The sequence below is a fragment of the Haliotis rubra genome, unplaced genomic scaffold, assembly GCF_003918875.1.
Source record: "Haliotis rubra isolate DU_JTF1 unplaced genomic scaffold, ASM391887v1 Scf240, whole genome shotgun sequence".
Lineage (NCBI taxonomy): Eukaryota > Metazoa > Mollusca > Gastropoda > Lepetellida > Haliotidae > Haliotis > Haliotis rubra.
In genome coordinates this window covers 451,813-464,092 of record NW_025766448.1, presented here as the reverse complement: position 1 = coordinate 464,092, position 12,280 = coordinate 451,813, and the positions used below count along the sequence as shown (strand labels likewise).

The 12,280-nt window shown below is 41.9% G+C and overlaps 1 protein-coding gene across 3 annotated transcripts in view; it reads right to left on the bottom strand.

Annotated features, from left to right (window-relative positions):
• Positions 1-594: 594 nt before the first annotated feature.
• LOC124278707 overlaps positions 595-12,280 on the bottom strand; it is a 33,146-nt gene continuing 21,460 nt past the window's right edge. For all 3 annotated transcript variants that reach the window (XM_046714480.1, XM_046714479.1, XM_046714481.1), the window contains 8 exons: positions 10,119-10,209; positions 9,637-9,804; positions 9,080-9,175; positions 6,042-6,189; positions 5,286-5,431; positions 4,393-4,526; positions 2,769-2,915; positions 595-2,235 (listed from right to left, as the gene is read on the bottom strand). In XM_046714480.1, the coding sequence (XP_046570436.1) occupies positions 1,847-2,235; positions 2,769-2,915; positions 4,393-4,526; positions 5,286-5,431; positions 6,042-6,189; positions 9,080-9,175; positions 9,637-9,804; positions 10,119-10,209 (1,319 nt within the window). In that variant the 3' untranslated portion in view covers positions 595-1,846. The remainder of the gene's footprint in view (positions 2,236-2,768; positions 2,916-4,392; positions 4,527-5,285; positions 5,432-6,041; positions 6,190-9,079; positions 9,176-9,636; positions 9,805-10,118; positions 10,210-12,280) is intronic.

Here is a 12,280-nt window from a genome sequence, read left to right as displayed (position 1 = left end):
GTGTCCCCGCCGTGATATTGCTGGATTATTGGTAATACAGCGGTAATACTAAACTCACTCACGCCGTGACGGCGGCGTACAGCTGTGGTATTTATACATACAAAAGTACAGGCCTTCTTTGTGTTAAGATGTTCTATAGTACAGGCGTTTGAACTTCAAGATAAATAGAATAAGGCTGATCTGCGGGGAAATAATTACATCACGGCATGGCATATTATGGTGTTGGGGGTGGTGAATGGCATGACTGAGATACCATGCCGCAGTTTAACATGGATACTCATAGAAAGCACCGACCGACCCATCCTTCACCCCCGAACGCCAGGCAAGGTAACAGAGAGTGTTAAGTTCTTTTTACATGGCTACTTCAGCTCTCAAGACAAAAAGGCAATATCCACTTGACCGCTGGGGTGTTAAGTGTGGAAGGCACATGATACCTCCTTTGTCAAACACACGAGCATAGGTATGGTGACAACAAACTCAGGAGAGAGATTCGAACCCAGGATAATAAATTTCCGTTACAAGAAAGGGATGCAACCAGCTTTATATATTTCAAAGAGATGTGTACATAATCTAGCACAAACCAAGTGCATGATATATGCAGCAAATGAAAGACTTTATTTCCAAGTAAAATACCAAGTAAAGAATGTTTTCAATATAAAATCAGAATTAGAGATGACTTTAGGAATGTAATGAAACTTATATAGGAATGTTTATTTACCAATATCTTTTTGATTTAAGAACTTTGTAGAAAGCAATTCAGTTAAAGTTCTCTAAAACAAGAATGTTTTACTCTTTTTAACATCACAGAGTGGGTAAAAAATCTTAGATTACAAGTATATAATCGTATTACAAATAAATATGTAATAATTATTTTATGAATTACTGAAACTATTACCATCTATTTCAACATGAAAATCGATAATAAATAAGGAAAATTTAGCAAAAATTAAATAATGAGCCATAAAAGACAGAGGCAGAAAGCCAAGATGAATGAATGATTAAATAAATAGTACCTTAAGACCTTTAGGATATCACTGTTAAGGAAAATCGAAGATTCTGTTACGTATTCATCAAAGCAAAGAATACTTTGTATCAAACTAGTATTCAAACAAAAACATAACAAGGAATACGTAACTCGAAAATCAAAACTGTCAACTTTCCGCATCGATTCCTCTGACATTGAGCCACCCGATCCACTGTCCTTTCAAATATCAACTCGCTTGGTTTGCAAAAGACAAAACCAACGTAAACTCCATTCGTGTCAATATAAACCGTTCTCCCAGTTCTAAAAACCAAAACAAACTTTAACGTTAGTTTTGCCGAAGACAACGCCATGTCCTTTCAAAGTTCCACAAAATTGAATTAGTTAAGTTTCCAATCGAAAATCTCAAGCCTCGTCCCTAGTATCTCTGGGGTACAACCAAATTTTTCAGTTCTCAGTAACACACGAAACAGGATTTAACTTCATTCCTGTAAACAACATCAAGTCCAGGTTGGCAATATTTGCACAGCCTCCACACAAACTGTAATTAAAACAATATGTCCACGTGTCGTTCGGTGCACGTGAATCTATCAGACACCTGTTCTATTGTCACATATGGCACACATTTGACGTCACACAATTATTACGTCACAACCTCCACTTTGTCCTGAATCGTCATCTCAACATAAGTATCTTGCATCAAGGCATATACTACATACCTTCCATGTGATCCGACACAAAAGTTCGTTTGAACTCAAAATAGAACTATTCAACCAGGGCCTTATCGGCTGTACTCCGTTCTCGAGCGACCTGTGCGACCATCTGTCATTAATAAAACATATCACAGCCTTGGACGTCACTATTCTAAATGTTCTCATTTCCAGAAACACCAGAAAAGCGTTCTTGATCCTCGTATTTTCTGTTCCCGACCATCCTGGCCGAGTAGGCGACCGGAAGTACAGCATTTGGGTTCACGTAGTCCGAAAGAGTGTTTGCATTGTAGTTTGCGGTCGAGGTTGGTTGGCCGTAGTACTGGTAAAAGGCATTCTCCACATACATTCCGTAGGCATCTCGCTCCAGATTCGACATCCTGGCTGCTGCGGTGCCCACGGGGGTGGAGATGGGGTAGTTGTCGGGAGAAAGGAAGGTGTTGGGGTACATACGGTTAGCGTTATTATCCAGGTCGCCGTAAATGTGAGACTGTATGTGCACCCCTTGTAGATGCAGTGGAGAGCTCGTGTCGCGGTTCGGATCTGGAAGGATGAATCAAACGATTCAATATGGCCATCGTCAAGAATACCAGGCACAGATACTGATATTAAGTGCGTACTATTGATGTAACAAACATATTTACATTATCTAACTTGCAATACAATACTCTTTCTGAATGGTTACTTTGTGGGATATTGTTACCCATATGTACCACTGACATGGAAGATACAAATTACCAACGCGCGTACAATGGTATGAAAATGAACACCTAATGACTTAAATTTAGCGAATTCAACAGCGCGCATTCAGTTATACTGCAACGGTTTGCTATTCATAATATGTACATACCGCATACAACCTTTCTAAACTAAAATTATACCTTGTACACATTCTGCTTGATCTGCAACTGTCAGTGTTTAAACAGTATGGTTTACAGACGAATTCTCTTTTCTGTTGGATCTAATTGATTTCAACATATCAAAGCAATATGTATACAGCTCTGTACCTATTTGTTGAAGTATTTACAGTGAAAAGCCAATCACCCGGAAAAAGGATACATTTATTGAACTGTTACCGTTGGCATCTGCCCTTCCATCCATGTCTGACTGCATGTAGATGAGCCCCTGGCCAGACTGGGTGGTTGTGGGGGAGGTGATGGGGAGGGGGGAGATGTGCATTCGCTTATTTCCAGGCTTTATATCTTTGAAACTGTCCGTTGATTCTGCAAAGATAACAGAAACATAATATCAATTGACCTTGCCTGGCAATGGTGAGGGAGATGGTTAACAACTTAACATGGCTTTCAACAGTACTTCACTTATATTATGGTGTATCGGCATGTTTGCTGTTTAACGCGACAACCAGCAATACCACAACTATATAACGATTGGTTGTTAATAATAGACACTTGATTAGACGGTCTAGTGACATGAGCATACATCTACGCAACTCGATGGCATGCATCAACAAGTCGGCGAGTCTGATCACCCGATCCCGTAAGTGGGTTCCGGAAGATCATCTCAAACAAAATCTTCTGTCAGCATGACATGTCAGGTGAGCCTGAGGTGGCGAATGTGGGAGACATTTACTAATCGAGTAAAATAAAGGACAAAGGGGAAATAAAACGAACAAACAAGGGGGTATCTTGGATGTAGAAACACAGTGATTCACAATGGATCATAGTCAGTTTCGTAAGAACAAGAGGCCCGTCTGACCTTTTTAAACAATTGAGTACATGTATATAATTTACCAAAACACGACATGGAGTAAGTGTGTTAAGGTTTTATAGTGACAGATAAGGCTAACTGCAATAGCTAGATATTCACTAATAAAATATGTGATCACCATTTATGGGGACAATACACGTTCTCCGTGCAAGAAAGAATCCGCGTTGACACTTCGTTTGTCAACAATCCTTAGCTCCGAGCGTCGAACTCCGATACCTTTCAGCCTTATTGCTCACCGCTAGCTGTACGCTGTATGGGTGTCATGTCCGGTATATAATAACTGACCAAATATATTGCTGTATTCCACGTTTGGAATGGAGAAATGACCACAGACAAAAGTGACACAATGGGATGACTGCTGTCCATGGTTCCACTAGGTCTATCGAAATATGTAGTCGCCATTCGAAAATAACGGAAATGGTACATTCGTCACCGTTCGTCTCTTTCCGTAACCTGATCGCTATTCGACTTGGACTGGAAAACCACGAGTTGATCACAATTGGAAAATGGTATTCATGATACCATTTCTTGAACCAGATTCATTTTGTGCCGGAGAGCCTCGCGTCGGCGTAGTATTGAACGAAGGTATGATGACATGTTTTATCAGATTCTGTATTTGCACCACAATCGCACCCATCATACAACTTCGCTGTGTCTGTATCCGTTTCTCAGTCACTGTGGGGAGTATTCATAGATAGCGCGTTTGCGATGAAAGTTCGGCAGTATCTCTCAACGCACCTCGACTTGTTGCTTGCTACTCCCGAAGTATAATGGACAGAAGACTGTGGTTATGTTGGGCTGTGCACGTGCCCTTATGCTGTTACTATATCCGTCAGTGTAAAGGACAGGCACACGAGCAGTTAACCTTCTTGTCATCGAATGAGCGGGTTGTGCAGATCAGCGCACTCTGGTGTCAGATCGTGATGTTGCTACATGTTTTTATGGTACATCAATACTTTCACGAAGAGTTACCTCTCTTGCCTCCTGCCATCGTCATCTGCGCCTGCGAACCCCTAGTGGGAGTGGACATTGGGCTGTGACTATGTGGTATGCCCATGTCAAACATGCTCGAACCAGAGGCCATATTGTTACTTTCACTTCGACCACTGCAAACACAAACATGTAAAGTCTGGAATAAAGCAACGAATATTACATGACTTCGTTCACACAAAACAAATATATTAATTTTCAATTCTCTTGCCTGCCTATGTATCGTTTTTCTACAAATACTAAAATGGTGACATTCTTTAAAGTGTTTTATTTGTTTATTTTTCCATATTATCACTTAGCACGTGTTCACAAGCTTCGGTATGAAAACAGTAAAGCGTGGTCATATTTCCCCCCTGAAGTTAAACAGAGGCGGGTTGGAACAGTATTCAGTTTTTGTTGGACAAGCTCAGATACAGCATTATTGAAAGGGGTGGGGTGCAGAGTAGTTTGTACAGGGGCGTCGGCGTTCCAGATTACCCGGATATGTTGTAACACTTACAATATTGATACAAATACTGTCAGAAATTCATTGTTTTATGCACATGGAAAAATACTACGGACAAAAGTTGTAAAACAATTGAAACAACTACATTTCCATAATGTTTAAATATACAAACACAACATAATCAAGGTCAATAAGTGATTTCAATTCGCGGCTGGATTCAGGCGTGAGTCCGGTGTGACAGTCTGTCTCACAGTCCCTGAACCTCATCCTTTTCCCTCTGCCTAACCCTCCCAGCAATACTAAAGCCCTCAATAAATAAACATACACGCACGCACACAGAGCGTTAGTCTACATGTGGATGAGAAGCGTCATATAACGTATAACATATACAGTTCACAAAACTGCCCCTTGCGGCATGGACAACACGTACCTGGCGTCCATGGTTGAAGATACTCGAGTGGTGGATGGAGATTCTGGGGGGTCCGGCTCTCTCCTACCTGACCGTCTCGTCGAACCCCGTCCTCCATCGGTTTTTATCTTGGGCAGTACAGCACCCTTACTCATGAGCGTTATGACCTGAAACCATAAGCATGGACAATCCCAGGTGAAAGGAGTTTTTGTATAGGCACCAGTCACTAACATTCCAGCCATATGACGGCGTGTTGTAAATAAGCGATTCTCCACAATCAGGTGGTTGATAGAACAATACAGTGACGAGAAAAAACAAAACAACCCTCATGACATGCCCCAGTGAGCCCCTTTTTCAATAAGCAGCCATATTAGGACGGGGGACACAAGAAATTAATTGGCTTCACACATTGTGTCCACGTGGGGAATCGAACCAACATGCTTTTGTATCCCTTTCAAAATTTTGTCCCGTTACTTTACTTGTAATGTTGCTGTAATTACCTTGCAGTAACTTCAACGAACTAATTTGTAAACCTAGTTTGAAAAACAACTAAATGGTAATTGTATAACATTTCTTTCTTGTTTGTTGTTTTTTTTAACTGAATTCTCTTACTACAGATTTTCATGTCAACTAAATGTATCAGCTTGGATACACTGTTTTCTAGTTCATGACAATAGTTTGTAACCTTTCTATTTCAGTTGAGGTGTTCCTTCTGCTAGATCTGGAATTTTCCCTTTTAAATTCTCATGAATTTTTCGCACAAAAACAAGAACATACCTGGTTCTGAAAATCTGCCGGTATAGCAGCATTGACTATCTTCAGATAGTCAACGGTCATTTCCAATATGGATGCCATGTCCGTCTTCCTGCCCCTGATGTAGGGTAGGAGGACCCGCAGCTGGTCGCAGCTGTCCTTGATCCTCTCTCTAGACGACATAGTGAGTGAGTTAGTATGGTTTCACGCCGCTAAACAATATTCTAGTTATGTCATTCCCGGGAAGAGAAGAGAGAGAGGGCTTCGCAGCTTGTACAAATGTGGGAATAGAACCTATAGGTATTTGGCTGATTCCTGATTTAGGAGGGAAAACGGAGTTATCTGCTTTAAGGCTGTTTTGAACAATCTGTGTCAGTACTGAGTGAGTGAGTATGGTTTTACGCCGCTTTTAGCATTATTCCAGCAATATCACGGCGGGAGACACCACAAAAGGGCATCACACATTGTACCCATGTGGTGAATGGAACCCGGTCTTCAGCTTGACGGGCGGACGCTTTAACCGCTAGGCTACCCCACCGCTCCCTGTCAGTAATGACAACACAACAGCAGAGTATCAGTGCCATGCTACACAAAGAATCGAATTTATGAAGGCATCTTTTGAGAGCTTGCAATTGATCATATTAGTGATTTCAGTTTTAGGCCGCTCTGACGAGTATTCCTGTTGTGTCAGAGGCAACATGACGATGGGGGAAAGCTCAAAGTGATGCAGGTGTTAGAGGTTTAACACCTTCTGAAACCTACCAGCTGGCAACGCTAGAAAACAAGAATTCGAAACCACATTTTTTTTTTTATGTGCTCAAATGATGGAAAGGGCGAATTGCGTCGCCATACATACCCTGTGTAATCACAGACATTCAACAATGCAATAATAATCAGCACGTTCTTCTCTCAGCGTAATACTCCAAATTTGGTAGGGATGCCTTTTATTTATCACTATACACAAATACGATTCTCAAAATATTCAACTGTATATTTATATAGAAAAGTATATCTGATTATCCCTATCAAACTTTGATGAGTATGTTTCAACTGTTAAAGCTTAACGAGTGGAGTAGCCCTAGGTGTCGCTGTTCACTGACAGCAACAATTACCTAATTACCTGCACAGGTATTAGAGCTGTGACAATATATCGTAGTATCGATAATCGTGATACTTTATCTGACGATAAATATACTCACCAACATTGGAAACGCACCAGTCTAAAATTGTCCAAATTTTCATCAAGATGGATTTCAGCATGCCAGTGATCAACGAATATCACTAACATGAAGTCGAAGGGCGTGTCTAGTTGAAAAAATGCTTTAGAAACAAATTCCTGTTTACCGTATGAGTCATAATTCCAAAACGCATCAACATGCAGCCACGCCATGAAAAAAGCGCGGATTTCATTCTGAAATCATTCTGACTGCGACATTAAAAGCAGGTGTATGAGAAACGATTCTCATAGCTTCACTAACGATTGTGAAACGAGGACAGAGATGCCGAGGTTACCACCTCACGAAAAGAACGTGCACTAGGCGTGATTCAGGTTGGCACCAGCAGCAGGGATATTGCTCGACAACTTGGACTTGGCCACTCCACCATCGTTAGGCTTCATAGACGACGTCAGCAGACAGGCAACACCCGTGACCCTCCACGACCTTGGCAACAACGTGTCACGACGCCCCGTCAGGATCGCCATATTGACCTTGACCATATCCGTGATCGAATACTGCCGACTGCCAGGACTGCTGCACTAGTTCAAGGTCGACGTGGGGTCGTCAGCGCTGACACCCTGCGACGCCGTCTACATGTTACAGGGCTCCATGCTCGACGTCCTTACGTTGGACCAAATCTGACCGACAAACACCGTAATGAGCGTATACAATGGGTTAACAGGCATGTTCAATGAAGGTTACAACAATGGCATGGTATGGTAGTCACTGACGAGTCACGTCTTCATCTACGTAATGCTGACGGCCGATTACGTGTTTGGCGTAGACGTGGTGAACGGTTTGATGAGTGTGTAGTTCAGACAGACCGTTGGGGTGGTGGGAGTGCCATGGTCTGGGGTGGAATAAGTTACAATCACAGGACTGCCTTCATGTCTGTCAAGGGAGAGTTAATACCCTTTACTACCGTGACCAGAATCTTCAGAATCACGTCGTATCATTCTGCAATCACTACCAAGATGTCCATACTTTTCAACAGGACAACGCACGGGCACACACAGCTAACTTTCCATGCTGCAACACATCCAGGGAATTCATTGGTCAGTACTACCGCCAGATGTATCCCCCATTGAGCACTTGTGTGACGAAATTGATCAATGTCTTTCGCGGCGACAACATATGCGAAACATCCGGGAATTTGAGGCTACACTACTGCAGAAGTGGAATGCCATCCTCCAGAACTCTATTCGGAGGCTTATTGACTCAATGAGAAGGCGTTGCACTGCATGTGCCAATGCAAATGGCGGTTACACGTGATATTGACTTTTCGATTTGACCCCACGTGTGTTTGATCCTTTCTGACTGTGGAACAATTAAATGAATGACGGTTTTTTCTGTGTTGTTGTTTTTGTCAGTCGTCAATCTGTTATTATCCACTAAAAAATATAAATTCCTTACAGGTGCTTTTAGTAATCTAAACTTTTGTAAGTGGTGCGTTTTCAATGTTGGTGAGTATATATCGATACGTTTTATTCATATCGTGATATGTATCGTTGACCTGAAAATTGTTAATTTTCATTAGATATTGAAGGTTATGTTAAAATTTCTTGCTATTAAAATATAATTTTTTAAGAAAATAACTAAAGAAAGCATACCGTAATATGCATCGAATCGAATCGTATCGTTTCAAGATATCGCGATACATATTGTATCGTGATATTTCTGCATCGTCACACCTCTAACAGGTATGGTGCTGAATAGCAGGATATCTTTTCCGAGTGAAAACAAACAGGACAAATGTTCAGGTGTGTTATAAACAAAGGAAGGCTCCTGACAAGACATCGTTTTGCAGCGTGCACTATTTTGCCATGGACACTAATGTATGCATACCTGCGTAATTTCTCCTTCGTGGTGTGATCAGCAGATGACGCCATTGTCGGACGTGCGGGACGGGGCTGATAGGTGACAGACTGCAAGTTGAAATTCCTGCAAATACGTGTATTAAAGAATCCTATTTTTTTCATGACAAAACATCCTGGTGTGGTGAAAAGAGAGAACGAAAAATGACACATAAGAGCAGAGAGGCTTCTTGGTAATCGCATGACAGAGTCTCAGAAAAGATGAGTTTGTGTTTGATATTTACTACCAGTTTACGGTTTGACAACGGTAACAGGTTCTATTTCCAATCGAATATATGATCATATATGGCTTTACAAATAGTTAGTCTCTCTCCCTGGCCCAAACGTACAAACTGAAAAAAGTATGACTCAAAAATACTTGGGCTAGTCTACTCTCTCTACTGTAAAGATTTACAAGGTTCTTTTTTTTGGTTTTAATATTCTTTAAACATAAACAATGTATAACAATGTATTTCTGGGACTTAATGTTTTGTTATAGTGTGCCTACCAAATTATCTTTTCCCCATATGATAACACGTCACCAAGTACCTGAGCGACGAAAGGACGGTACTGGGGTTGCCGGGAGACCCGTGTTTGGAGGTGGGCGTGGCGTTGGTCGTCACACTGGGAAGGTTACTGGACATCTCACTCCCAGAGGAAGACTGTGCTGTGGCATGTGGCTCCGGCGTCGTCGACAAATTCAGGTCTTGGCTCGCACTGGAAATGTATACACATCATAGGTGGCATTCAGCGAAAAATGTTTTCGTTTTTAATTGTAGTGAGTGAGTGAGTTCAGTTTTACGCCGCTTTCAGCAATATTCGAACAATATCAAGGCGGGGAACACCAGAAAAGGGCTCCACACAGTGTACCCATGTGGGGAATGGAATCCGGGTTTTCAGCGTGACGATCGAACGCTTTAACCACTAGGCTACCCCACTGCCCTGCTTTTGGAAGATATTAGTGTTTTGTTAATCTTGCGACTTAGAAAAGTCCCACATCCCTTCACGTGGTGCACCCGGCATGCACATACTTCAGGTTTGAGGTAACGGTGTCGCTGCAGGCAGAAGAGGGCGTGGTCGGGGTCTTGGGACACTCCGGTGTCAACAAATTCGGGTCGTCCACTGAAGCAAAGGAGCAAATGGATGTTTTGTATCACCATTACAAGACAAGCCAACATTTAGTGATATTCAAAATGTTTGTTGTTGAACACCACACTCAGCAAAGTTTCAGCTACGTGTCGGTGGTCTGTAAATAATCGAGTCTTGACCAGACAGTCCAGTACACGTGGTTCCTGAATTATAAGTTTGTTCATGTTAATCGTTTTATACTGTCGATGCTTATTTGTCCTCTGTTGCACGTGAGATATCAAGACCGACTATTTCCGGAAGATAGAAATATTAGAACATTGTATACAAAATATATATATATATTTACCTGTGTATAAATTTCATATTTTTCAGAAGTCGAGAAGCGACTCTATTATGGCCATCATGGTGCCATACAAGCTTCTTGATGTAAGAGGGTAAAAACCGTAACTCGATATAAACATCTGTCAGATAAACCCAGCCTGCTTCAAAATAATTATATTCTATTGATCAGTAGTATCTCCGCATAATAAAGGCAACTTTTTGTTGTTTAACGCCGCACTATACCAGCTATATGACGACAGAATGTAAATATTCGTGGACCAGACAAACCAGTGACTGATATAATGAGTAACATGCCACGCCATCAGAGTACTGTATGACATGCTAGCAACTGCTAGGTCATTGAGCCGACAACCATTTCTGTTTAGCCACCTCGTGGGTACATGTACTATCCAAGGGCAATCAAGAGCTATAACGCGCAAGTACGATTGGTTGGGGATCGTTGACGTGTACCTTATATTTACTCACGTAACTGAGACCGGTTATGAAACACGTGTGAACAGGGGTATCTTGATAGCATCCGTATTGGTTTGGGGTAGGCAAAACCATTTTTCATCAAACTTCGGTTTTGTTCGTTTAGAAACGTCTCTTATCAACTCAAACAATATGATGCAACCTGGCCACATACAAAGTAACTAATGTTGTGAGTGACGACCCACGCTTTTGGGGCAAGAGCACAGGTAAGTGTGAGTGAGTTGGGCTTAACGCCGCTTTTAGCAATATTCCAGCAATATAACGGCTGGGGACACCAGAAATGGGCTTCACGCATTGTACCCATGTGGGGAATTGAACCCCGGTCTTCGTCGTGACGAGCGAACGCCTTAAACACAAGACTATCCCACCGCCCCGGACAAGTAGGGACCACTGGCAAGGAAACCCGATCCATTTAGTCGCCTCGTACTGTAACGCCGACGTTTTAAGATACAATTTTGATGAAATAGTACGTACGTTTCTACGGCGTTAAAAAATTAAACAAACTGAGAAACCAAGAGTCGTCATTTGCGTTCATGTTGGTTTCGAAGCCACAAAACAGCGGATCCAGGCAATTGTATGGGACACAAATCTGCTTTCTCGTATAGACGTATCATGGTTTCTTTGTCGTTTAATGCCACAAATTCAAGCGGTCTGTAAATAATTCAAACTGGACTAGACAATCCATTGATCAATGATGAGAGCAACAATCCACGCCGTCGGGTTACCATAATATGCCATCAACCAACTCACTAAGCCTGACCACGCCGACCAGCGTATGTTGCCGGACACATAATCTATCCCAGAATTTACTTCGGGTAGATCGTCACGTATGATTGGTTGGTTGTTGTTTAACGCCGCACTGAGCAATATTCCAGTGGTCTGTAAATAATCGAGTCTGTACTAATCAATCAACAGCATAAGCATCGATCTACGCAATTGGGATACGATGACGTGTCAACCAAGTCAGCGAGCCTGACCACCCGATCCCGGCAGACACCTCTTACAACCATGGGTTGCTGAAGATCAATTCTAAATCGGATCTTCACGGGTCTCGTCACGTATGAAATACGTGTGAACAAGCGCATTTTGATAGCATCCGTATTCGTTTCGGCCTATACAGAATAAAGAAGTTGTATATCCATAAAAATAGTTCTCATCCTTCGTTTAAAGAATCTTTAAATATTTCAGATATACAAAGTGTGTAAGAAAGGTTGAATCCGGCATATTTACACTGTTGTTGAGCCACACAGATTAGTATTGACATATGCTAGAGTCCTTTTCAGTCAGGCGC